The following is a 27016-nucleotide window of genomic DNA, read 5'->3' as shown; positions in this document are numbered from 1 at the left end:
CATTGTTGGACTGCAGATAGTTTAAACTCACCATCGGTGGGCGTTGGTTTATCCGTTAGAGGCACCGAATGTGCACAACAATCAGTAACGCGCGCAGCCACGAGGTCTCACCGATCGCACTGTTTACACCACACACTGCTCTCAGCCACACGACGCTAACACGACCCTGGAAGATGTGGTGCTCACGCGATTAATGCAGCTGCTGTGTGCTGCTCTTGGTTTGCTGCTGTAGACCATGCCGAAGGTGAAAATGCCGCGACGGGATGTTGTTACCACTTGCCGAGCAAACTCCTACGTGGAGAGTGTGGAGAGTCGACGGGCACGCACACAATTAAAAGATGCGCGCTTCTTAAACCTGCAATACCGCGCAATCGCCTACACGACGTGTCGACAGTGAGATCACATTCCGACCTGTTTTACAAAAGTTTTCGCGAACGCTTCAAGTCGCATTTGGCCACAGTTTACGTGGGAAAACTTTATCGCATTCTGAAACGATCATGCTCACACATCAACACAGCACCATGTTTTCGAAACCAAGCCACCTGGCGTCCGTTCCGAAGATGTAATAATCAAATAATGTTTCGCAACAGTGTTCAATAATAATTAGTTATAAGCTGCACACTGGTCATACTACTGTACACAACGTTGTAGTATAATCTTTAGATTGAGCTACGCGCTTTACTATTTTCACCTACAGCTACAATTTCATTTTCTCACAGAGGACGCTCGCGCCGCTCCGCGAAAAGCGCGCGGAAAGACGGAGAGCCGTACGCAGGCGTGTTTGGCGTTGCTTTGAGAAAGCGGCAGATGATTAATAGTAGGCATTAGTAAGTTGGTTCTTTATTCTATGGCATTAGTATTTTATCTTGACGTTAGGTGCCAATCAGCTATCTAAACAATGGATGGTGAGTGAATGCAGCAGCACTTGTGAGTTTGCTAGCGTTGTTATGTCTCTCTGCTTAATGTCCTGTCTCCAATGAACAGATGCCGAGCTGGACATCGACGCCCTTGATGAACTACTTGGGCAAGAGCTTATGGAGGCGGAAGAAAACAAAGGTCCTTCAAAGACGATAAGCGATACTTGCGATCGGAAAAGCGAAAATGAACCGGCCTCCACTGCGGCTATTGAAAAGCAGCTGCGTGAAATGCAAGAAAAGATGGATATACTTCGCCGACAGCTCGAAAATCAAAAATCGTCTCGCCAAGAAGCGTCTCAAGCTTCCGTCGTGCAAGCAAAAGGCGATTCCACGAGTAAGAACGGCGGTAGTGGAAGCAGCCCCAGTAATTCAGTCTCCACACGAAGGCCCTTGAAGCTCGTGGACGAAGATATATTCAGTGCGGCTAAAGATGATGGTAAGATGGAGCCGGAAGTAACTTCAATTGAGAAAAGTGTCGTGCATTCTGGTGACACTGATTCGTCAGACGACGAGAAACGTTATCCGACCGAGGCAGGTTTGAGCAAACTGGGCAAGAGCATTAAGAGAAAACTCGAAGAACGAAAATCGTCGGATTTTCATCGCGGCCGCCTGTTGATACGTGTAAGTCAGCAGCGCCTCTTTTCCCGTTCTTGTGTTATACATGTCACGTACATCATCTTTATATTTCTAGGGAAAGACAGTAAGCGCAAAGGCACCCTTCCACTTGATGGGCTTGAGGGAAGCGGTGTGAGGGACCCTTACTCTGGCATACGTATTATGTAAGTATACACACACCTTCCCACGCTAGCTTGACGTTTGACAAAAGGTACAGTGAATGCTATAAAAAAAAAAAAAAAAAAAAAAAAAAGTCGCAGTATCACCCGAAAGGCGAAGCATCAATTGCGACAACAAATTAGTAGAGAGCTATACGGAGTAAGGATAATAGTTTTATCAGCTGTAAAAACTTGGACATGCAGCAGCACCAGCAACGCGCAGAACTGTTGTCGACGCCGTCGGCGTTTTGCTCGCGTTCGCACCGAACGCGCGCGGCGTTGGTGACTGTTGCCGGTGCCTCTGGGGGCGGCTGGGAGGTTTTCGACGAGGTCAGAACGGGACACTCATCGAGCAGTGTCAGAAGTATTTACCAGCTTCTCGCCTCGCAACATTTTTATATAAATACGCATTTGGTGCCGCAGCTAAACGGCGCCTCCCCTCCCTCCCTCCCTCCCTCTCGTCCCCCCACGGCCTTTAGCGCGACGGATTAAGTCGCGTTTGCTCTATATATATGGTTATTGTAAAGGAGGAAAGAGACGCTTAATTCTGCAGCCCTTCAGGGAGCACGGCGCAGAACGCGCGTTTGCTCTCCGCCTTGCTTTCGCTCCCAGTGAACGCGCGCGTCCCTCGCGCGCTTTCTCTCGCACATACGGCGCGCGGCGACGATTTCATCGCCGTTGAACGTCATAGGGAACCTCACGGTGACGACGACGCCCACGGCAGAAATCCGCTTGGAGTGTCCATATAATTGCTATCGCAATAATAACTGAATATTTCCGAAATCAAACTGTCTGCTGTGCAGAATGGTTTAATTATTATATTTACTGCTCCAAAGCTGATTTAATAAATTTTTCCTGCAGCTCTATTTTGAAACTGAAAATAGCATCCCATAAGTTGCAGAAAACCGCTAGACTGATAGAAACTAATTTATTCATTTTCAGAGCACTTAAAAAAAAGAAAGCTTGCTTCAGTGTCTAGTGCCTTTGGGGGGAAGCATAAATGCATGTAAAACATCAAGGCCACATGCAACCTGATGATGGAATGCAAATGTGCTAAAATTAGGCTGCCTCTTAAAGTACCCGGTGGTTGAAATTACCCTGGTGCCATTGCACTGCAGCATTTCCCTGTGCTAGCTATAGTTTTGGGACAATAAAGCCCATCAGTGAATTGAAATTTTATTGAGATAATGCTTTCAGGAATGCAACCTTATGTCAAATGCTTTCTGCTGACCGATATGGCTCCACAGCTGTTTTTGGTCACGCATCACAATAACTGGATATTACCTGACAACTTAGTTGCTTGGCTAGCTTGAAGCTAGTCTCATCTACTGAGCTGTGAATGCTGAAACCATGCTTGCACTTTCAGACGGCCCGTGGTGTCATCAACAGTTATGGAAGCCCGTATGAGTGGAAGAAAAATGGTGAAGATGTCCATGGTACCCAGTTTTGTTCAGCAGAAGAAGATCGACATTGACTGGGTTACAGTTGGTGTGCTGGTCAACAAGACACCACCAAAGACATCCAAAAATGTCAGTATAGTCCCTAGTCATGCTTTTGCATTTATTCTGGCTGCTTGTTTCTTTTTTTAGTTTTGCTTATCAACATGCCACTATGATTTCATAGGCAAGCTGCAGAGCATGCCATCACAAAGATGGGATGGCGAGTAAAGTTAAAACAAAAATATTTTTAGCTCTACTGCTAGGAGTTTGCTGGCAAGGCAAGGTTAATAAATGTGGTCTAACCATTGCTCGGCACAGATTACTATTGTTCAATGCTAAGAAAAGCGATGAAGTGGCATCTGCTCATTTTGTCTATACTATGTGTTACCATACTTATGTTTGTAAACATGTAGCTTGTCTATCACCTCTTCTTTGGCACTATAGGAACCTTGTTATGCTAACGATATGTTAAACAATGTTTGTTATTGGAAGGGCACAGTGTTTAAGCGTGGCGTAGATGCCACTTGTACCACTTCCTGGGATGATGTTCACTTTGCACTGAAAAGTAATACTAATGCAAAAGTGTTGCATTTTTTGCTTTAATGGGCTGACACTGTCATTTCACAATATAGTCTTAGTAGCTCTAGTAAGGAAAGAATTAATAATTATTTATGTGGTCACTTGGTCTAGCCAGTACTGGTTTTGAGATCCCCATTTCACCCTTGTCCTGTGATGTCGTGACATGGTTGTAATCTCTGTTATGCACTTGTCTCAACAAGAGCCCTTGCTGAACATCAAATCAACTAAGCATTATGTATGTGGGAATTTCTCACATCATGCTGATTTCTAAGTCGCAAGGTGCTGTAGTTTTGAGTCAATTACCCTCATGGATCTTGCCATTTAAATTGTGTTGTATGTAATTGTATTAACATTAAATTAAGCACTCGGTTAATCGAAGCATAACTCTCCCTCTCAATAGACCTATTTTTGGAAAAAGAGAATGATGTTACTGAATATAAAGGTGATACAATTCCAAGCACCCTGCCCCAGTTAGAGGGACCGGGAGGTGAACAGACAAAGGTGCTTAAATTCGGTTTAACATTATACGTTTGCTATTGGTGCTTGATCCAGGGTATCTACATATGCAGATACAGGTAATGACATAACACTAGCACAGATGTCTAGAGTTTATAATTTGGCATAACTGAGGCAAGTTGCCCACACAATGACATGATTTTCTTTTGCAGTGCTAAGGAATTCCAGTCTTGCCTCTTTTTTTGGCTGTGAGAAAAACAAAAGCTTTCTTGTTGCAGGGAAAGCCATTCTCAATATGGAAGTTGACAGACCTGCTAGACTGTGAAAACCTTGTTTGCATTTTTCTCTTTGGTGATGTACATGAGAAACACTGGAAGACATCAGTTGGCTCCGTGGTTGGTTTTCTGAATCCATCAGTCATGCCAAACAAGGACAACTACGTAAGTTGTTGTCCCGAATATATTTATGTTATTGCATGAAACTTTTGCATTAGATAAATGAAAATATCTACCTTTAAATCACTTTCACATAGTGAAGAAAATGATTTTTTTTTTTAATTTAGCTTTTAAATTATAATTTTCAGTGTGTGGAGCCGTCTGCTATCTCACAGGAGTACCAACCATACTCCTGTGAGATACCAGACACCACAAGTCTGGTGGATGTACTGGTGCCTTGTACAGACAGGTTGTGTGAACTGTTAGTAAGGTCTGTCTCTCTGTGGCTTTAGATGCAGTTGGGCGACAAAAAGTCAATAAACTTCAACTATCAAGATGCTGCTACACAATGCAGCCTGCCTGCTTGTTTGATATGTGACCTTCACATTCACTCTTTGCCTCTGGAAACACTTCAATATGCACACATCTATTCCACAGAGCGCTCGAAAGGAAGTTTGCCTCAGTATAGACCACCCTGGCAAAGTGATGCTGATGGGAACATCCAAGGATTTTGGAACATGCAAAGGCAAAACCAGAGATGGTCAACCCTGCACCAATGTAGTCAACACGTATGTGTTTTCAGTCCATAACAGCAAAAGCGAGGATGGATGTGGGGAAGGAGGGGGGGGGGGGGGATGTAGATGTAGCCGTACTTCATTGAGGTGACAGCGTGCACAGAAATAGTATAAACAAAGATGAACATTTTGGAGAATAGTAATAGGCCGTAGATGCCAGTAAATAACTTTTATAAAGGATTATCTAGCGACTTTTAGATTATCTATTAATGTGGCCTCAAATTAAATCTTACTTTTAGTAGATATAGATTGACCGCATGGGCATAGTATGACATGTGACATAATAGTTCCTCGGTGTCTCACATAAGGCACTGGGTTTTCCTAACATTTTCGTGTTTTCTGAGTGCATTGGCCTCTTTGATTTGCTACGCAACATTCTTTTCCAGCAAGCGTCTGCCACCGAAACACTATATTGTGTCATAAAAGCCATGTGATGTGAAGTCTTGCTCCCAAAGAAAAGCCTTTTGTAAAATATTTAGTTGTCAGTTGATGCCTTCAAGATGCATATTGGTTATTTTAAATGCTTAGGAACACAGTGCAGTGTAAATATTTGAATGACTGCAGTACTGTTCGACGATTGCTTTGAATGCTAGTCTGTAAGGTTATTAGTCATAAATAGAAGCATAAATTTGCATGCATTTATGAGATGTTTATGCTACGCCAGTTGCTTCTGCAATAGGTTAAGTTCCTATCACCAATTAGTAGACCAGTATTGAGGAAGTATTTGGTGCATTGCTTTGTTTTTGAACAAGAAACTTCCTATTTACGTGCGGTTTCTGTCTGGGTGCTAATTGCATGCAACTTTGTAGGTGAATGTAAATTCTGTGAATTTTTATATAGGTTAGTTACTTTATCGGGGACAAAATTCTCGTTTCCTAGGTCAACATGTCCATACTGTGTGTACCATGTCAAAGCCGAGTACCGCAAGATGAGTTCCAAGCGAACTGACCTCCAAGCATCGTAAGTTTTTGAACTTTTTGTTTTTCTTATGCTCATTTTCACTTTGCACTTCTCGTTTTATAGTTTTCACCAAATCATTTGAGGAGGGTTTGATTTTGTACTAGAGATTAACATCCATGGATGACAAATGCATACCTGCTAACCTGTGGACATCGAAATTCTGGAAATTCTCTGCAAAAATTAAAGGTAGATGAAGGCGACAATGACCAAAAAAAAAGTTATTTTTATTTCCTTCTTTTTTATTTTATTTTATTTACATCAGAAATAGCTCTGAATGGCTTCTTGTGCTCACGAGGGTTTCGATAGAAATTTAGGGCGCAGGCTCCCTTCCTAAGCGTATAACCACTGAAGGAAGCTAAACGCCAGGCCGAGGTTCACTTGTGCCCATTTGAACTAGTGGGTGCCCGGAGGCGGTGGGAATCAAACCCACCACCTCCCGCAGCCGAGGCAGGCGCTCTACAACTAGGCCATAGCTGCATTATTAGACAGCTATTAGACATCTCGATGCTCATACTGTTATCGGAAATGGCACCCGATTAACTCTCTCCAGATATTCACCACCCAGCAGAACACCGCAACCATTTCCTTCATGTGAAATTCGGCACAAAAGTTCGCTCCATGTAGGTTGGCCTTAATAGAGCACTGATGGACCATCTGTTCTACGCATCACGTGACCTGCCTGACACCACTTCTTTCTTTTAATGTCAACTAGGATATCCGCTACGACAGTTTGCTATTTCATACTGCCTTCTTCAAATCTCTTGACTTTTCACCTAGGATTTTGTGTATCATTCCAGCTGAGCATGTTCCAAAAATACATAGCTGTATTACAGAACAAGCATGGTCAAAAACGTTTTCACTTCCACATGATGTAATATCCATTATACTGCTTCAATGCATTGAAAGGCATGCACTGATGTTATTAGTTTGATGCCGTAGCAAAACGTTTATTACAGTATCTTAGTTCAGTGAAGCGAAATATACGGATGACATTTATTAGATTAATTTCATTGCATTCCGCAGAATGTAGCGCAGCCTGTGTGTTTTTATTGCAGCCTCCAATGTGTCTTTAGAACACTTCTGTCCATTCATTGGCTTACAGAAGAGCAGCAATTTGTCTATTTTAGAAGAAATTTGCATAAGTGCTTTGTTCTTTGACTGTTGTCACTGCACTAAACAACTGCTGAATGTGGAACTGGCACTGACAAGGAATGTATCCATGTTACCATAGATCTCTGTTGTGCACACTTCTTAAGTTCACTTAAGCATACTGAAATCCATATTCCTCATAATGAATGTCCAAGGCTGTGTGCTCTGCTTGAGTCCCCTTTCGTCGGGGCCCATTGACCCAACTCGTATCAAACATAATTGTACGTTATTGCTCCGCAACTGGTTGCCACGCTCTTCCAAGCGCCCTGTAATGTTGACTGCTATGTCCAATGTGTTCTTTAGGTACTCTGGTGTTGCACCGAGCGGTTTGAGGCAGAAAGTCCTCAAGAACTCCCAAGTCATCTACGGAGGCCGGATGTTTATGAATCCCACGTGAGTCGGTTGAGGCACCACAGGGCTATTCAGTAATCCTAATATAGCTGAATTTAATCTTGTGTGCTTGCTGCAGGGATGCAGAGATTTAAAAGCCCCACCAGAACAAATTAAAGCTGTTTCAATGTGTGCTGAATCGGCACAAATGATAAAGCTGTCCTTTAAGTCTTGCGGGATTGTGGACTTGGATATTTTTATCTGGCTTAATGACTCAACCTCTCTCTTGCGTTAATGTCATACACAAATTTCTCCTTGTGATACGTGTCATGTAATGCTGCAGAATGCCAGCTCTGCTCTCTCCGCCTGTGGGTGAAATAACTTTATTTAGGTCCAGAGAAGACGCAGGGGAGACCCCATGTCACCCGGCTAGTCCCTGTCTCCTAAGAAATTAGTTTCTGGCTTTATTTGAAACTACAATTGAGTCTCTCTACACAAATGGGAATATAGTGCATTATCGAATATGATCAAGTAAATCTTGACTTTTTCTCAGTGATATCAGCGTGTAATGAATATATGCTTATTAAGAATACACTCGAACCTACTTAAACAATATTCCAGTGCCATGAAAATCCCATTGTTATAACCGATAATTGTTATACATACAGCCGGGTTGCACGAAAAAGCAGAGGGGTTAAACAAGCAAACACTTTAGTTAACCAGAAAAATCTGCAGTCGAACCCGCTTAACAGTATTACCAGTTTTAACAATACTCAAATGTAACAATGAGCAGCCGCTTACTACAATGTTTCCTTGCCGCATTACTGGCTATATCAAATCTGAAGCAAAAAGAAAAGGAGCGCGAAATGCAAGACAATTTTTAACAAACGCGAGCTGCCGCACCCACCTGTGTGCCCCACACCTTTGCCACACCCGCCTTTGTGCCGTGCAGGGTGCAGGGCACAAAGGCAAAGGTGTGGGGCACGCAGGTGGGTGCCTTTTCTTTCCCAAGAATTCCGAGTTGTGTGTGTGTGTTTTTTTTTTTTTTTCCTTTTGGCATACACACCCAGTAAGTAGTCAGATTTAATTATACAATTAGACCTTAATGTAACGAAGTTCAATATAACTAAATTTACCGAAATATAACAAAGTATTTACTTTTTATAACTTGTCCATTGAACATTGTGTATCTTGAACCTCAATATAACGAAATTAAAATAAGTACCCTCGCCAACGGATATTTTCTTGCACATAAGGGGCCGCAAAAATTTCAGAATAATCTGCGAATCCCATCAACTCGCAGGACTTGCAATAAAGTTATTTCTCCTCTCCTCTAATCTGGCAATCGAAAAAGCAAACTTGAATAATGGAAAAAAAGAGCCGTGTTGACGATATCTTCACATCAGCAGTACAAAGCGAAGCCAGCCGCGCTTTCACATTCACTCTGCCACAGTGGCTGATAGTGTCGTCCTGCAGCGGAGAGCGAATGTTTCGTCTGCCTCTCGCTTTAACGCATCTTTGAAACTCGAGGTTACGCGACCACCAGCACTAAATGCACGGGAAGACAGCACACAATGCCATGCCATCTCAGCTCGGCTAGACTTTGTACAAGCGGCAGATTGTCTCTAAAATAGGACGTGCGGGCTGCGCATGCACTCAGCCACGCTGACAGACATGTGCAGCCACGGCCACGCTAGAAAAGGAGATGCCCGCTGTTGTGAAGTACGAGTGACGAATGAATTAGTCGCCAGCTCCTTGGCCTCGAGAAAACGAAGCGTGGACAGCACTCCACAGCTGCACGTCTGCTGGTGAAGCATTCTTTGTCCTGAGGGACCGCCATGCACAACAGCACCCACCTGGCCCCCTCCCCGTGCGCGCTTGATTGCGTTACCACAAGCTTGTTCCCTTCCTCCTTATTCACTAGCTCATGCAGGAAGACAGCGCCCATCAAGCCACCATCCTTCTCAGCTCGCTCTCATACACTTTCACTTGCATCTAAAGTGAGAGGTGCATTCGCATGCAGTCAAATGTAATTCCACAATTTGACCATCCGCATCTGCAGAAGTTTCCATTTATTGTCGCAGTATTCCTTTGCGACAGCAGTTAAACTTCTTTCATACTCGACTGAATTTCAGCATAACGATATTTCAATATAACGAAACAAATTGCCAATTTTACCAGCTTCGTTATATCGAGGTTTAACTGTAATCGACAATGCGGCATGGGAGCATTCTAGTACTAAGTGATTGATGGTGCATTGGCTGCTCATTGTTATATCCATATATTTTTAAAACTGGTATCGTTATAGGTGGATTCGACTGTACTTGATATATCAAAAGTATTTCTAGGTCAGATGCAACTATCATTAGGATAAGGCTTGACTGTATTATATGCCTGCATAGGTGGGACTCAATTGGCTGCTGTACTGGTTTGCATTCCAGCCATTTAGGTGTTCTCAATAAATGCACTGTTGCACAAGGTCCGCTGCCTGAAATCTAAGCACAAGGTACTTTTAAGGAAAGCCACGTTTCTTGTATATGCAAGGAAAATGGGTTAATTCATGCTCCTAGGGACAACATAGTTTAGAACTTTAGATTGAACTATTCAAATTTAAGCGCAAGTATGGTTCAAAGCAGAATTGTGACACATTATACAGACAGGTATGCACACGAAACGATTTAGTATGCGAAGTGGCTGGCCACTGCCTCCATGATTCTTTCGTGGAGAGAAGACTTACTGCTTAGCACAAGATAGCTTTGTAATAAATGCTGGCTACCAATTTCGAACTACTATTTGGTCACGCGTTTTCTAATAACGTTCAGTCGTCTTACACAAAGTGTACGAAACTGCAATGCTCAAATTACACTTTTAGTGTTAAAGAAGTTGAATTTTTTAGGGGATTCTTTAGGAGAAACATTTAGATTTTAAGCTTTTTTTAGACGAGCTAAACCACTTATTTGAGCTTGATTTAAACATGTTATTTGTCTGGTCACTCTGCTTTGCACAGCCGTCTTGCATCTTCATGTCTGTTACTTGGAATTTTTAAATGATGTGTTTTATTTTCATGCAGCAATGCTTGTTGGACTGCTCTATAACACACGTTGCGTTTTACAGACGAGAGGCAACGAAAACGCTTCGTACGAAAGACAAACTGATGTTAAGCAATCTCAAGGTTGCGAGACAGGCAGAGGAGATCGAGAAGACATCACGGCATGCTGCGGCACAAGCCGTTCAGTTGAAGCACCTCTCCTCGTCGGAGAACCAGGCCATCAATGCTGTTGCATCTAAGTCAGACTTTCTGTAAGTCTGCTTATTTAATTATTTTTATTGTTTTCCTGCTTGCTTACTTCATTTTGCTCTACTTCGCATCATGTTGTTTTGATCATTGCAAATATATATGAGACCATAAACTCCCATGAGGGAATTAACAAAAAGTGCAAAGAGAGACTCTTTAATCGATGTTTGAGATATTTACTTGGCCATGCATATGGCCTCCTGCTCCATCTGATAAGGATGATGCACGAAATGACTTGCATACATGTAGAACAGATCTACTATCGCGCTTAGTGTGAGCTACAACACCAACCACTTTGCCACGCGCTTTCGCATTGTAGCTTGTTGAAGATTTTTCTTGTAGGCAACAAAAATGCTGCGTACAAAAGACAAACTGATCTTGAGCAAACTCAAGATTGCCAGAGGAGATCAAGAAGGCAGCACGACCCGTACAAAAGCACGTGGAAAAGTGGTCACGTGTTGTAGCTCATAGTGAGTGCTATAGTACACAGTGTACATGCAAAGTTACTGCTTGCTGTTATAATCCTGGTTGCATTCCAGAGGAAAATTAAAAATGCCTTTGTTGCACACAACACATTGACTGTGTAGATTTTTGCTTGTGTAGGAGTAATTTCATTCCTGTTGTGGCTGTGTAAAACTAATTTTCATTACGTTAATTTCAGGGGCAAGGCATTGTGCAATCCCGGTGCTGGCTCTCGTAACTTCCTTCGCCATGTGGTGCATGAGACAGACTCAACATCATCTGGTAGTGTTTTGTTTCGTTATACCTACATATATTACACGTGATTATTGATAGCCTATATTTTCTAAAATATTATAAAGAGCATATACAGTGGAATCTCGTTGATGCGATTCTGCATAGTACGTTTTTCGGGATAATGCTTCCAGCCAACATCCAATAGGAGCAATGTACTATCATACGGTTATTGCAGTCGTGTTTTCACCTGAAATTGAAGAATACGACTGCAGAAGTGAGCTTTTACTGCTATTTCTAAAATTCGTGGCTTTAAATTCCAGTGAACTAGCTTAAATAACATTCCAACAACCCATGAGCGTGTTAAGCTCCTGGCACATTTGAGGAAAAACGTATGCAGCGCGGCCAGCGTTGAAATGCTGCTGCAGCAGTGCGGCCACACCGACTGGCGGTGCGCCGCTGCTAAGTTGAGTGAGGAAATGGCGGCGTTTTTTAACTTCCAGGACTTTTTTACAGACATTGAAAAGAAGAACGTTCAGCGTAAACTGACAAGCTATTTCAATATTGCTGAATATAAGTGCGTTGGCTGTGGTTCGTGTGGCGTCGAGTGATGCTGCTCCGCATAACCTGTTATGCATGCACTCTCTGCTAAACTTCGTCGAGATAGAAAATGCTAGTAAAGGGGTCGCTATTGGAGTCACCACAGGCATATGCGTGCTGGCTGGTCAATTTCGAATTATCCAGCAAAGGCCAATTTTAGGATCCAAATAACGAAAGTTTGGCCCCGTAAAAATGCATGGGCACCGATTGTGACCTTTTGTCAGGTCGAATTAACCAGAAAATTGGATTAATAATTTTGGGTTAAAGAAAGAAGGTTAAATTTTAACAGCTGTAGGAAGCAGAATGTTTAAGTGAGACGTAGAATTTTTTGCAAGAATTGTTGAAAATTAGTAACGTTAAAAAAAATTGAAGCATGACGAGTACAAATCCATAACTGTGCACTAAAAGCAGGTACTGCAGTTCTGTAAACATCATCTGTTATAGCATCTGAAGTGGACAAATTTGATGTCAGGTTAGCTTGCGTGAAACTGTTGCTAGCATCTGAAGTGGACAAATTTGATGTCAGGTTAGCTTGCGTGAAACTGCTGCAATACTTACAAGGGTTTTGCAAACATAGTACACACAAATTAGTGGTGTATTTGAGGGCGGTGTATAATAACATCAATTTTGTCCGCTTTAGATTTCTTAGTAGGTGCATTTTACAGAGCAGTGATATCATGATTTATTACTGAGTTAGCGTTGAAAACTTTGTACATTTGCTTTCTCATATTTGCACTTTACAACAGTTCTTGTTAAAAATTTATGGCATAAATAAAAAATCTTCCTGCAAATCACTAGATTATTACTTTTTCTCTCTCTTTTTTTTTTTTTCTTTTTTAGTACAACAAATCTAATCAAATTCAATGCAGTAGATGCCGAGAAAAACTATACCTGCGTTCCCAAGTATTTAGGTAGGAGCTCCTGAGCTCAAGCTTCCTCTTTAGTCTTCATCCGCCTGTGTACTTCTGTCTTGTTAAAAGCATTAATTGTGACACGTTTTTTTTCATTGTCACTGCAGCAAGTACGATAGTGCAGTGAGGGAAAGTGTGATAGGCTTAGCTCGGTCTAAGTGTCACGAGTAAGCCTGAGCCTCTTTTATTATTCATCTGAGCCTCTTATTATTCATCTTATGTGCAGCGACATCCTCAAAAAAGGAAATGATATCTATCACTGCTAAGGACCTTCTCAAGATGCACAACGGCAGTATGAAGTCACCTGCAGGTGCATCTCTAGGCTCCAGAAGGACTGCCCCAGCATTGCAGGCAAAGGGTCTTGGTGCCGTCAGCCCCATCAGCTCAGGTTCAGTGCCTTTGCCGAGACTAACTGCATTAACTCCATCTGAAATTGCTAAGGTAAGTAGCTGTAAATTTGCATAGTAACGTTCGTACCACTCCATGTGTTATACGGGGTCTGTCTGAAAAGTAACGGGACTGGGTATGCTGTGTGGGCGATGAGCTAAATAGAGATAAGCTTATTACTTAGTTGAGTAATATGATGCCTTGGTACTATATGACTAATCTCAGCTTTCTGCAGCCATTTAGTTTTTTTGTAATCATGTCTTTTTATATTATTGCCTTTGCAAGCCGTTCAGTTGTAAGGATCTGAGAAATGAACCATGAGCATGGGGCAACGAAGCAACCTGTAATTTCTGGTTTTAATTGGGCAAAATTCTGTCAGTAGCACTCCAAATGGTTCAGCAAGTCTATGGAGATGATACCATGTCACGCGCACATGTGTTTGTGCTGCACAAGAGGTTCAAAGAGGGGTGCGAGGAAGTGGAAGATGACTCAAGAAGTGGGAGGCCTTCAACAATATAAATTTTCTTTAGCATTCCCACTGCCACCCGATTCTTGGCCTATCCCCCTTAGTGGATGCGAGCCATGACAGAGGTACATCATCATCATCATCATCAAGCTGGAATGGTGGTAATGTCTACAGTGTAAGGCAGGTTTTATGTGCTGATCGCCAGTTGACTGTTCGAATAATCGCCAGCCAGTTGAACATGCAAAAGGACATTGTTTGGAGGATAGTCACTGAAGACTTGGGCACGCAAGAAATCTGTGCAAGGATGGGGCCATGGCTGCTGAATTCTGATCAGAAGGAGCTCCGCATGCACATGTGTTTGGATATCATTGCACGTCTTCAAACTGAGCCAGATTTGCTTTTGTCAAGCCATTTCTGGTGATGAGACGTGAATTTTTTAGTACGACCCCGAATACAAGTGCCAGAGCTGTCACTGGAAGTCTGCCATTGTCGCCGAGGCCTATATTCTTCTGGGATGCGGAATACTTGCAGTAGTGCATAAAGGCATCACATGGAAGGATGGAAAAGTATGTTACTTTGAAGGGGACACCATGTAGTTTGCCATTTGGCACAGAAATAAATTGTTAGTGACATCAGTACCATTACTTTTCAGACAGACCTCCTCCTGTATCCTCTTCAAATGCTGATTATAATTGTATGTTGAAAATTAGTGTTTAACATACTTCGTGCACCTTCCGCATCAATTAAGCCGATACAGGAACAGCCGGGCAACACATTTTTAATCTTTATATAAGTTTTATTGAGGCATTAAGTCTACACTACTATTGGCAAACCCTACTGGCAATCAGTTTGCACGTGAGTATATATCTGCAAAACCTGTCCGCTACGTTAGGAGTGATTTTTATCTAACATCAGCAAGCTGGAAAGAAATCATAGGGCTGGGAAAGTTTGCATACGAGAGCTTTCTTGATTGCTCAAAAATATTTTACTATTATACTGCATCAGATGTCTGGAACAAAGGTCTGCCATAGCTCGTCTCTGCACTTTACGTAAAAGAGAATACTTAGAATAACTGCAGTATTAAATTATACAAACCTTTTGCCTATCACCAGATTGTGTGTTCAAAGATTCAAGATTCCGTGCCTTGAATCAAACTCTACTGTTGATAATTATTGCTATAGTGCTGACACCAGATGCAGAACCTTAAGCTCGGGCTTGAGCTTTCTTTTTTTGTCTACACAGCTGAGAGCTGCACAGAAGCTGAATGCAAAAGCTCCTCTTGTGAAACAAGATCCCAATGCCGTGAAAAAAGACACCACATCCTCCGAAGTTCAAGCTAAGATTCAAAGGAAACTTGAGGAACCTCCCACATCACGTGAGCATGGCTTTCATTTTGTAGCATGAGCAAGATCAGGCATCATTTCTACTTCAGCACTGCAGTCATTAATAGAAGGAACAGTTGGTAAATTTTACAACAAAACTATAGGCTAGAGACATTTGTCAAGCTTCACTCCACGGTTATGTAACTTACCTTGGCTGAAATGGTTGTTGCTGTTGTTGCAAGTATTGCAATTATGGTAGTTTTAATGTAGTAGTCATTACTTGTGGTAATTGCTGTAATAGTATACCAGTTACAAGTATTTCTGGCAGTTGGAGTCGTTATAGCAGCAGTAATACTTGAATTGCTTTAAGCATTAAGAAGCAAAAAAAAAGGCAGCCTTAGGAAGCATTTCAGGATTCATAAATACGAAAGGACTGTTCAGTTCAGAAGTTATACACCACTCTGGCATCATGTAAAATGCACCGGCAAGTAAGAAATAAGCCATCATTTTTCAGCGGTCAGCATTCTGGAGTGCTTTCCGATTTTGTTGTGAAACTGGATAAGAGGGGTGTGAGAATATGGCAGTGTTCTCAGGACAATGTGATTAAGTCTGCTTGTTATCAACAATCTTTTTGAAAGAAATGGCTACTCAACCAATGCGTATTTTATTCCTCAGGTATTTTCTTGCATTGTGCGGAGAAAACCCACAGAACTATTGTCCACAAAATTCAAAATTTTAAAGTAGAATGTAACCTCTTGCACAAATCAGCATAACTGGCTGCTGCACAAGTGTGTATGTCCTATAGTGCCCAAAGCGTGTGTATCTTGCTGTATGTGTCTTTAGTCTCTCTCTCTCTCTCTCTCCCCCCCCCCCCTATTGTCAGCCTTCGCCTTTTCAGACTCATGCCAAGCACTAAAAAGCTGTAAATTGTAACTGCTGTTGAAACCACTAGAAGGTAGAAATGGGCACAAGTTGACGGAAGGCAAGTGGTACAGGATAGGGGCTCACCTACAACTGATCATAATTGGAAAACACAACACACAGGGTTCTTGCACATGCCCATAGTTAAAGCTAATAATCCACCAAATTTAATCACTGATACATACAGATCATATTGAATTCATTTTTCTTGAAAAGAATTGAGATGCCACTAATACGTTCAGTGTAGTACACAGGCACAGTGCTGTCTATGCATCTTGTTCATCCTCTGTGTCGTGTCCAACAGTAGAATCTCGCTCATGCGTTTTGGAAAAGAATACGAGAGAAAAAAACGTACTAACCGGGAAAGTACAATCCGAAGTCACTCAAATATGGCAGACAGAACTGTAGTTGACATCTACGAAATGTGAAGTGTTGCTCAAATCGTTGCAACATAAATGTCAACGTGCACTGAGCTGGTGGGGCCTGATGAGCCCGAGAGGCGCTGTGTCGATTTCCTATTGCATAGTGTTTTAATATGGCGATGAGAAGCCGAAACAAAATCGAGCTAGTGGGTGATGCCAGAATACGATTTCACCTGAGCAAAACACAACGATCACTTCGCACTGCCTGTAGCAGGGAATGGCGGCACATTTGGGTTATTGCCTATGAAAAGTGTGCGGTAAGCTTCCAACAGCAGTAGGCCACACGTGCTGTGAAACAGATGGGTGAAGATGCTTATTGCAATATGGTTGCTGTGATAGGAGATTTGCTGGTACCGAAAGAGAAAACTGAGTGCGTGTCAGCATTTTCAGGTGTCACAGGCGGGCAAGTACTACGGGGAAGCTGCCATGCCTCACGCTTTTTCTTGTTCACATGGCATCTAGTGGCTGGAAAATGTATCACACGATCGCAGTCTTGTGATGTACTGAACGTTGGTGCCGTAAGATCGTGCATTCTGTGAACATATTAGCCGGTAAAAAAGGAGCTGAACTGTATTAGGTTATTGGGGCCGAATGAAATACACCTCTAGCCATTTGCTTGCAACCTCTTACTTGCAATAGCAAGTTATAGACTTCGTGCTTGCTCTTGTTTGTGACCCCTTTTGCGTGTCTACTGTGCCTCTGAAATGTGTAATCAAGCAAACTTTTAGTTGCATAACAGGTTATAGTGCTTAGTGTTTGCATTGATTTGTGTCATCTTGTGTGAAGCCTCTAATGTGTATAATATGTTATAATTATATGTATAACAACCGTCATTTACCAAGTGCATGCTAGACGGTGCCACAATACTGCACCTCAGCAAACACAAGCTTCACCAAGGCCCATATACAGTATAGACCACTTATAACGTAACCGTTTATAGTGCAGAACTGGCTACAACACGGCCTTTTCCGACTCCCGTTTACCCTCCCATAGAACTCCATGTATACGCATACCGCTTACAGTGCAGCCGCGTGAGACGAAATACCGGTTATAATGCGGCTTCCGTGGGAAAATCTCGCCGACAAGGGCAGCAGCGAGCACGCTTCTCAACAAGGTGCGCCCACCGATGGGAGAGGAGGTCAACGAGGGCGAATGCGGAGGAGGAGCATGAGACACTGAGCAAACGAATGGCGCGCGTAGGTTCTCTAGCCGACGGAGAAACCCTTTTGCTTGGCTGCTTCTCAGCGGTGCGTTTTGCACTGAACGCGGCTTCAGTTTCTGTGCACCCGTCGCGATGCGTGTCGTGAAGTGCAGATATCGCGCGAGCGACGCTGTCAATTTAAGCAGTGTTCTGCAAATTTAGTTTGGAGCTACAGTAAAACCTCATTAATTCGACCCTCGTTAATTCGGACTCGTCCTCTAGTCCCAGCCAGCGTAGCATTATTCAGTGCAATCATCTCGTTAATTCAGCCTTATTTGGACGCACATCGGTTAATTCGGACTACTTTCGGAGCTCAGTGAGCAAGGGCTGCGTGCTTCGCTGCAAATGTCGTCGACAGACGATAGTCTTCTGCCGGCCGTACTACATGAGTGCTGGTCTGATCCGCGGCCACCCGTGATGCTGTTCTCGTACCATTTCCGTCCTGGCATGAAGGTTTGTTTGAACAGATTTCATTTTACCGCATTATTTCATCAAGCGGCCATTTATGTTTTGCCCTGCCTCAGACAGCGCTTCCTTTATGTTGAATCGGCCGCATCTGGCTGGCATTGATAAAATTGAGGCGCTGCGTGAGACATGGACGCCATCTGGCAATACATCGGGAAACATGAGCTTGTGCAGAGGGTTTCCTTCCTCCATGGCAGAGGGCGCTCGTCGGCGCGCAGTCGGGGAACGTCATTCGTCGGCGCGCATAGCATGGCATTTTCAGCGCAGCTTAAGAAACTAGGGTCTTTAGAGTTACGTATCTATGTATTTTCTATTAAAGGAACACACCTCCTAATACTTACCTAGTGATGTTGCGCCCCAGATATGCGTAATATTTACTTTGTGATCGATAATGTTCACAAGTATGAACAGCCGTACCAGTTTAAGTAGTGTGGGCGGTAAGCATGTGGTCCAACTTTGGCCGGGTGGCTGAATCGGGTGACAGACAGACAAACAGACAGACAGACCAAATTTTCAGCGTTGAAGTTCCCCAAGAAAGACTATCGTCTTTAAAAAGCAAGAACGGCGCTAGCATCCAACCGAAACGAAGCAACGGTTGGATGCTTCGTACGTGAATGACAGCAATGCCGGACGCTTCGAGCCTATTTGCGCCTTTAAAGCCTGTATTCTTGCGTTTACTGCCGCACATAACACCGCGTTAGCCGCGGGCTTTCGTAACTGCGTAGTCGTCATCCACGATCGCGCCGATAGCGGCCGTAGTTTTTTCCGCAGCGGTTGCGGCGAACAGTAGTTTCGTTTTTACTCGGTACGCGCATCGGCCGCGTGCCTAAAAAACTGCGTAGTCGCCATCGATAATCGCATAGATAGCGATCGTGGTTTCGACTGCAGTTGTTGCAGCGAATGGTAGTTAATTCGTCCAGACTCGGTGCGTGCGTCAGGCGCGTGCCTTCAGCGCCGCGATGTCGCCGTTAATAATCACGTCGATAGCGGTCACGGTTTTTTCCGCAGTGGTTGCGGCAAACAGTTGTTTCGTTTTGACTCGGTGCGAAGCTGTCGAGCTTGAAGAGCACCGGCTACATCGCGATTATGTTTTCGCCAGCTCACTGGCGAAAACGTAATCGCGATGTGCGCGCGATAGTACAAAGCGTGTTTACATGCTTGGTCTACATGTTTTGCATACGTGCAGAGCTTGAAAATCGTTGTTTTGATTATAGTGCGGTACTGCTTATAGTGCAGATATTCGCGACTCCGGCGACTTACGTTATAAGCGGTCTACACTGTAGTATCTGCGCCTTGCTAGTCTTATGTTTGTCAATGTGCACTTGAAGCAGTGATTGATGAGCAAGAGCCATGTATGTCAACGTACCACCATGTGCAAGAGACACCTCAACTTGCCATTGCTAGTGTGTTCAGCTGCAGTCTTATGGAAAGAGCCTTTACGTTTTTCTTGCATTAGCACTCTTCACATTGTGCAGGGGTGTGAGTGAGTGGCTTATTTCTTATGGATTGAATTTGTGCTGATGTTTACCTTAAAAATGTGTACCAACTTGCTCAAGAATGCTCTTTGCTGCTAAACCATTGCAGCACTTGGCGAAGGCAGAGGTCAGCATTTTACTTTGTCATACGATGATGGCAGTCTGTCAGGACACAGTCATGCCTGTCACAGAAATGGCTAGCACAACTTCACAGGTAACTCCTTTTCACCTGACGGCACATCTATTCCAACACTTTTTCAGGGGAAGAAACCCGAGATGACGAGTTGGTAGAAATGCCAGCAGCTAAAAAATCTCGTTTGGGGCCAGCGTTGACTAAGGAAGAAGTGGAGAGGCTGCTTCGTCAAAAGTCATCTCATGCTCACCAAGTGGACGATGTAGGGCTCTGTTCTATGCTGATGTTATTATATACTGCCTGCTGAAGTGTGCCTTATATAGATTAGCCACAGCTATAAGACATTTAGTATTAGCGTTTCAGCTTTTTAGTGGAACATATTCTGATTTGAACAACAGCAAACTGGTTGAAGACACAGATAATGCGTGTCTTGCTTGTGTCCTAATCATGTTTGGCGCTCTTCAGATCAGAATGAAGATTACACAAAAAGAAGTTTCTGTCTTCTCCAGCAGCTACTTACTAATTGCAAACCTCACATAATAGCGTCAGCTGAACATGTTGCTAATACATATTCTTCTTGGTAAACTGGCTGGAGTGATTTATGTCTCATTGGTGACTTCTTTGCAAGAGCGGTCTCATGGCCATGAGAATAAGACAAACGAAAAGATTGCGACATGAAAACAGCTTTTTGAGTGATTCATTGTACTGCATTGTGAACATGTATAGTGCTTCTGTGCCTGGCGGAGAGACAGTCATATGTACTGCCATTACAGTTGCTCACCAAGGATTATGTTTAGAGGTCTGACACTTGAATGTTCGGAGCGATTAAGAGGAAGTTTTAGAAGGTGGACTTAAAGTTAGTGAATGCTATCGGCCATGTATACAAAAAGTGCAGTCAGACTTTGTTACTGTGTATATGAGCATGGGTGACACTGTTTCTTGAGTACACTAAGGTTCCTTGAGCGTATGCAATCTTTTGTCTGATTACAAGACTCTCTAGTAGCTGTGAGGAACATAGCTGCGTGCAATGTGTGACTGACCCAAGGCTAACAACGGTTGTCTGTTTCCTGTGATGTTTTCAGATTGAGCAGGAGCAGGAGGAGCAGTACTTTAGCGTATTGGAGAAGAAGGAGCAGCTGGAAGAAAAGATGCTGTCTGTCACAGAAATACAGTGTGATGTGGTGTCCTGCAGAAAGGTGTGTTGTCTTGTACTTCCCTAAGCTTTGTGTTTTACCTTACAAAGCAGTAATGTGTAGAGAGCAAGGCGAAAATTCTTCAACAAAACTGAAGACACCCTAAGCTAGAAAAACTTAAATTTAGTAACCCCGAAGATGCAGGATGTGCCTTTCTCGCGAAATATTTGGGTCACAATAATATGCTGTTTTACGTAATCACGATATTGTGAATATTTGGTTTAGGCTATGGATAGGCCAGAGTTTGATCAATGATATCTGCTTTTTAGTGTAACATTATGCATTCTTTTGTTCTTGTTTTCGGCATGGTATAAATGCTGGTCTCTTTGTTTTCCTGCAGTGCAACTACACAGCTCAGCAGGCATCCGACTTGTGCAAGAAGGAAAACCACGTCCTGAAGCACCACAAGGCCATGAAGCGTTTCTTCCGCTGCAAGGACTGCAGTCACCGCACATTCACTTTTGCCCGGGTTCCAGCTCTCAGCTGCAGGTGAGCAACACACGGCCACGTAAACATCACGTGCAGGGACTCCAAACGGAAACAAGAGTTTCACGGGAAAACATAGAGTTGAAGTGATCAACAGTGGTCGAAAAAGGAATGTTTCTGTAGCCCACATTTCGACATGGGGACTTATCCGCGTCGGGGCAATGTAGATAAGTCTTCTTGTGGGAACATTGGCTGCTGAGACATCTCGCATTCGACTTCTGTTGATGTTCCGGGACTGTCTCATCCCGAGTAATCACCCATTCCCAAGCCATTGCACTCCCTTTTTTCCTAGAAAATGTCCATCTCACATAATACAAAGCACCCTCATAAAAGCCTCGCAGACCATAAAGTGTCAGAGCTTGCCTTACCACATAGTGTGTGGCTTACAACAGCACTGAGTCTCACTGCAGCGTTATTCTACGTTCTACGCAAAAGCATGCGTTATGCTGGCTGGTTATCGGCCATCCTCCGTCAGTCTGTCAAGAATTTATTGTACTGATATTTTTTCACTCACAGCAAGTTCTCTGCACATCAGTGCTATTGGGTTTCGCTACTTGTGAAATGTGAAGTATACAATCTCATTATGCACTAGTTGTGTGAAATTATGTAAATAATACTATGTGTATACGTATCTACAATGGTGTAACTGCGACCAGTGCTTTAAGCTGCCCACATTACGTATAAACACAGAAGCTTGCAGCTTATCTTAATCGCGAGCCTTCCTTGGGGCTTCTCACGGGATTTCTCGAGAAATCTCTATGTGGGATGTTTTATCACAATGAACTCCAAGAGGCATGAGTATTTTTTTTTAATATGTGCTCTTCAGAATATTTTTCTAGCACTTTAATTATTTATAAATGAGCAGTATGTTGGAACTGAAATATGAATTAATTTTGGTCAAAGGTCTGAACATGTAGAATTTCAGTAAGAACTGTGTGCACATTCAAATAGCCTATTTTGAGGGCATTGTACTCAGGACAATTTCTTAACTTCACTCGGGTTTCTCCCTTCCTTTCTTCTAGGAAATGCAATGGCTCCAATTTTGAAAGAACATCCATGGGGAAGGTACAGTACCATATTTGTCTTTTGTTGCTGTGAGAGTGCTATTGCGTGAACACTGCAGTGTGTAATGTGATCGAGTGATGTGATCATATAAAACTGCAGGTGATCTTGCAATACAGTCAAACCTCGTCAATAATGAAGTCTATCGGCCGCGAAATTTCCTTCTTTATAAGCATGCGCATATATCGGAGGAAGAAAATCGCGATCAGGCCTATGCGAAATAAATCCAAGGTTGGTGCCTCCATGGGCCAAAAGGTCTCCTGCAAATTTTGATGGCCCGGCAGCATTCTTCCATGCCCATACGAGGCACGTGAGCAACAATAAATACCATAATTTTTCACGTATAATCGCCACCCCCAATAAAACAACCCAGAAAAAAAAATAGAGCGTATAACCCACAGGAATAACTACAAACAACGCTCAAATCTATATAACAAGGTTGCGGATGCACGACTCTTCCGTGTCCTATCTTTGACCAGCAGTTCGGTTCGCCACCTCTTTGGCGACGCTGATATTATTCTGCTACTGTGTAAAGGACCGCCGCCGATCGCAGCCCTTGTGATCCGAGTTCTGGTTCGCCGGCGCCGCATGCACTATTCTCCAACTGCTAACAGCGAAAATGCTAATTGGTGACTAGAAAGTAAGAGGAAAATGGGCCACCGTGCAAAAGGGGAGAGTGTGCTCCACCACGTGTATGTGGGGTTTTCTAGGAGGTAATGAAACTTTAGATGGCAGGGAACATTGCCTGGAGGTGTGGCTTCATGGCAGCGTGTGGCTTTATGTCAGTGCTGGGCGCGCTGCCATGAAGCCACACCTAAAGGCAAAATTTACATATACGCACTCGGACTTTATCGCTAATTTTTTCAAATTTTTGGTGCGGCTTATACGCGGAAAAATGCAGCACATGGGCGCGCTCTTCGTCGCCGCGAATACGCAACCGTGCGATCGGTGTTATCACGCGGACTGGACACGTTGGCTTGCCGACAGCGGTCAAACCAGCCAAGCTGCTGCTGGCCTTCTAGTATGTGCCCTTTCAATTTTTGTCGCCAGAATATTTTTCGGACACGAAGGGGACGGCACGTGGATTCGTACGCCGCTACTACGGCCGTCAATCTAGCCTGTTCGTCTGATCTCACTCACCATTGCCGATGAGGTCTACGAGTGTGAACATACTGACGGCGAGCTTCCCGCAACGGCTTGTCACCGGCCGAGCTGCTTAGCCCGCTAGGCCTAGCCAGTGTCGTCTCGTCGGTAGTCGGCAACCAAAGTGGCGGTCTCAGGCCAGTCAACGTGACGGCAAGTTTGTTCATACCCGCCGTGTTTGCAGCATCGTGCGCGCGTGGTTCAAGCCCAAAACATTGTGCGGCGTGTGAAATTTCTATTATTATTCTAGTGCTAAGGGTAGGTGGCGGTGCCACAGGAAAGTCAGAAAAATTAGGCGTCTCCAAAATTGGTGGGCGCCTGTATTTGTCAATTTTGTTGCCAGAATATATATATTGAGGCACCTGCAAACCAAAATTTGCTTTGCTGTAACCGATACCGAGTTGGATAACAGGTTTTCGATTTTGTTAGAGCAGTAAAATACTCCTCTGGAATAAAGCATGGCCAACCAAATTTTCTATGTACTTCGTTATATCCGTGTTCGTTATATCGAGGTTTAACTGTATCGAGATGTTGCACATCCACTTTTTCTGTTCACTGCTCCTGCTTTTTAAAAAGACAGATAATGCCGACAATAACGCTGCTCCCATTATAGTCATTAGAGCCGAACAGTGGCAACACCATTTGTTACCACTGCTCTGAGCATAAAGTTTCATACAATTACTAGAGGGAACTGTGGCGCTTGTGTTTTCGGGAACTGCAAGCAGGGCAAGTCAGCCAGCGTGTAAATTATGGGTAGTACGTGGATTTGCCTAAACTTCATCCTTCTGGCTTTAAATGGCTTCGTCACTTTGCGGAGTGATCATTTTTTAAAAAGTACTGCATTATAAATCATTAAATAAACATTACTAAAATTTTCCGACAGTAGGATTCAAACACAGGACCTCTAGCACAGAAGCCTGATATCGAAACCATTATGCCACGGACGCCTGAACAAGTGGAACCACTGCAATTAGGAGCAATTATGCTTGCCGAGTCATATTACCTTCTGCATTAAAGAAAGGTATTGCTTTGAAATTTAGGCCAGTTTTGGCCCTGATAAAGCGTAATAAACGAAACCACAAGAACGCGTCCAAAGTCGCAAGCATAAAGATCAGACAAATCCATTTGCTACCCATCATTCCTATGATGGCTGAACAATCACAGTGCCAGAGTTCCCTCTAGTAATTGTAGGAAACTCTATTGCTCCAACATCATGAAATGCAGTGGTGTTGTGCACTGTTTTCACTGAGGCACCTTTTTTTTTTTGGTTCAGCTTTTTGATTTGTACTTTCTCTGCAAGTTTGCTACAATTAGTCATTCTAATCATACAATTCATCTCCTTCCTTTTTCAGCCAAAGCCTGGCCCCATGCTTGACAGCGAAAAATTGCTGATTCGTGGAGAAGAAGTCAAGTACCTGAATAAGTGATCACACTGACGTTTCTTGTTAGGCTGCTAGCAAAGTCTCGTCATTCGCACAGAAGTGTTGTGCATGTCATCAAGCCCGCTTTCATTTCTGCAAGCATTGTATCATGCCCATTGCAATGTTCATTATGCATAGTCTGTTAGAATACATGCACATGTAATATGTAATGATCCTCATAAAGTGTAATGTATTTCATGATGCCATGATGGCTGGCTGCTAATCGTAAGTGCAATTATGTAACTTTAGAAGCCATATAAGGGCGGTTTGTACCACCAATTTTAAATATAATCTATTTTTCTCATTTTACTAAGTGGTTTTATATGTTTACCTTGTACATGTCAGTACAAAAGGATTAGTAAACAATGTACATACATAAATCTGACTTGTGTGCAATTCCTCCCAGTATGTCAAAAACGTCCTGCTCACTAGCCTTATGCAGTGATTCCACTCCTGCGCCAACTGCGCCAAAGTGCGTCAAATGGGATTTACTGCGCCATCCTGATACAATCGACGAAAATTGCGCCTAACTGCGCCAAACAGTCTCGGATTTGACGGCGTCTATCGCCGACAATTCCACCACCGGGGAATTAAAACGTGCAACGTGACGATAGAGCGAGCCTTAGTTGCAACCAACCTCCTTGGTTGCAACCTTAGTTGCGAACAGGAGACGAAACAGCACTAGCGCATGCGTCCTGATTAAGCCACAGCGCCACGTACGGCGCTGATGTGGCGTCTGCCTTGCAAGGCGGCTCGACGACAAAGTGCGGTTTCTGCTGAAGCTCGTGGCTTCAAGGTCAATTGACGATTCATCGGCGGACGTTATCTACTCCGGAAACCCCGCTGATACGTTTTTCACAGGACCGTTAAAAAACGCGTAAGAGCCGGGAAACGCAAGAGCTGAGAAACAGGAAAAATTGAGAAATGAGAGTAGTGTTCAACTGCACACAATATTATTTTAATTCTTACGTGGGAAAAAAAAGTCGCGGTTTCGCCCGAAAGCCGAAGCATCGATTGCGATTGCAAATTAGTACACAGCTGTACAAAGTAAGGATACTAGTAGTTTTATCGTCCGTATAAAGTTGTAAACATTCGCTTATTAACTATATTAACAAGCATGGTGTCAGCATGCACAGGCAAACATGAACACATAACTCTCGATGAGCGCGGACACGCGCTGTCAAGCGCTGGCGTGAGGAAGCGCTGCAGCAGCAGCGAGCGAAGTGACCTTCGTGCTGCTGTCTATCGCTTCAACGCAAACTGAGCGCCGAGAACACACAATACGTACAAAGTTACAAGCCACCGACGCACCTACACTGCCTAGACGCGACGCAGATCGCTTTCAAGATACGGCCCGCGCGACCGCCGCACAGTACAGTACGCAGTTGATGCCAGAGTACAACGCCGCCCGCTATCGCTCCCTCGCCGGTGCCTCGAGCGAGACGGAATGCACGCCTCCTCTTTCTAGAATCTCCCTCCGCGTCCTCCCCGCTTTTCTTGCGCGCGCGAGATTTGGCCGTGGTCGTCGGCTCCCTTCACACGCTTTCACTCGCACATACGGCGCGCGCGATGGCGTTTTCGCCCTAGGACTTTATACGGAACATCTATGCGCCATTACCAATTTAGGGCCCCAACGCGTCATTGACACCATCTTTAGATAGCAAATACGGATCTCAAAGGCCATGCTTTTGCTGGCGTAAACCGAAAATAGGTCATAGGTGTCGCCCCTGGCACTTTGGGCAGTGAAACCCATCGTCAAGCCACCAAGCCAAGTGACATGAAAAGTCAAAATGGCCGCTCGGGCTGGT

General features: G+C 43.7%; 2 protein-coding genes across 2 annotated transcripts in view; one reads left to right on the top strand and one right to left on the bottom strand.

Moving 5' to 3' along the window:
* The window catches only part of LOC119461027 (regulator of nonsense transcripts 2-like), a 59928-nt gene extending 46416 nt beyond the window's left edge, over nt 1-13512 (bottom strand). The window contains 1 exon segment of the mRNA XM_049672356.1: nt 13416-13512. Coding sequence (XP_049528313.1) covers nt 13416-13457 — 42 coding nt within the window. The 5' untranslated portion in view covers nt 13458-13512.
* On the top strand, nt 758-25595 carry LOC119461025 (protein MCM10 homolog). The gene is made up of 17 exons (XM_037722203.2): nt 758-905; nt 985-1536; nt 1615-1696; nt 3057-3219; nt 4443-4604; nt 5037-5167; nt 6053-6133; nt 7586-7675; nt 10727-10912; nt 11569-11651; nt 13338-13552; nt 15207-15339; nt 20032-20165; nt 20986-21099; nt 21437-21585; nt 22605-22647; nt 25140-25595. The coding sequence occupies exons 1-17, from the start codon at nt 899-901 to the stop codon at nt 25212-25214; spliced, it is 2400 nt and encodes a 799-aa protein (XP_037578131.1). The 5' UTR covers nt 758-898; the 3' UTR covers nt 25215-25595.
* The last annotated feature ends 1421 nt before the right edge of the window (nt 25596-27016 follow it).

This window comes from Dermacentor silvarum, chromosome 8 (genome assembly GCF_013339745.2).
Source record: "Dermacentor silvarum isolate Dsil-2018 chromosome 8, BIME_Dsil_1.4, whole genome shotgun sequence".
Classification (NCBI taxonomy): domain Eukaryota; kingdom Metazoa; phylum Arthropoda; class Arachnida; order Ixodida; family Ixodidae; genus Dermacentor; species Dermacentor silvarum.
This window is presented reverse-complemented; position numbering and strand designations above follow the sequence as displayed.

Bases quoted from the DNA above. Each gene is read 5' to 3' on its own strand.
- LOC119461025 (XM_037722203.2), top strand. The intron at 4,605-5,036 runs GTAAGTTGTTGT...TCTATTCCACAG, and splicing joins TGCCAAACAAGGACAACTAC to AGCGCTCGAAAGGAAGTTTG. The intron at 11,652-13,337 runs GTAGTGTTTTGT...TCTTATGTGCAG, and splicing joins GACAGACTCAACATCATCTG to CGACATCCTCAAAAAAGGAA.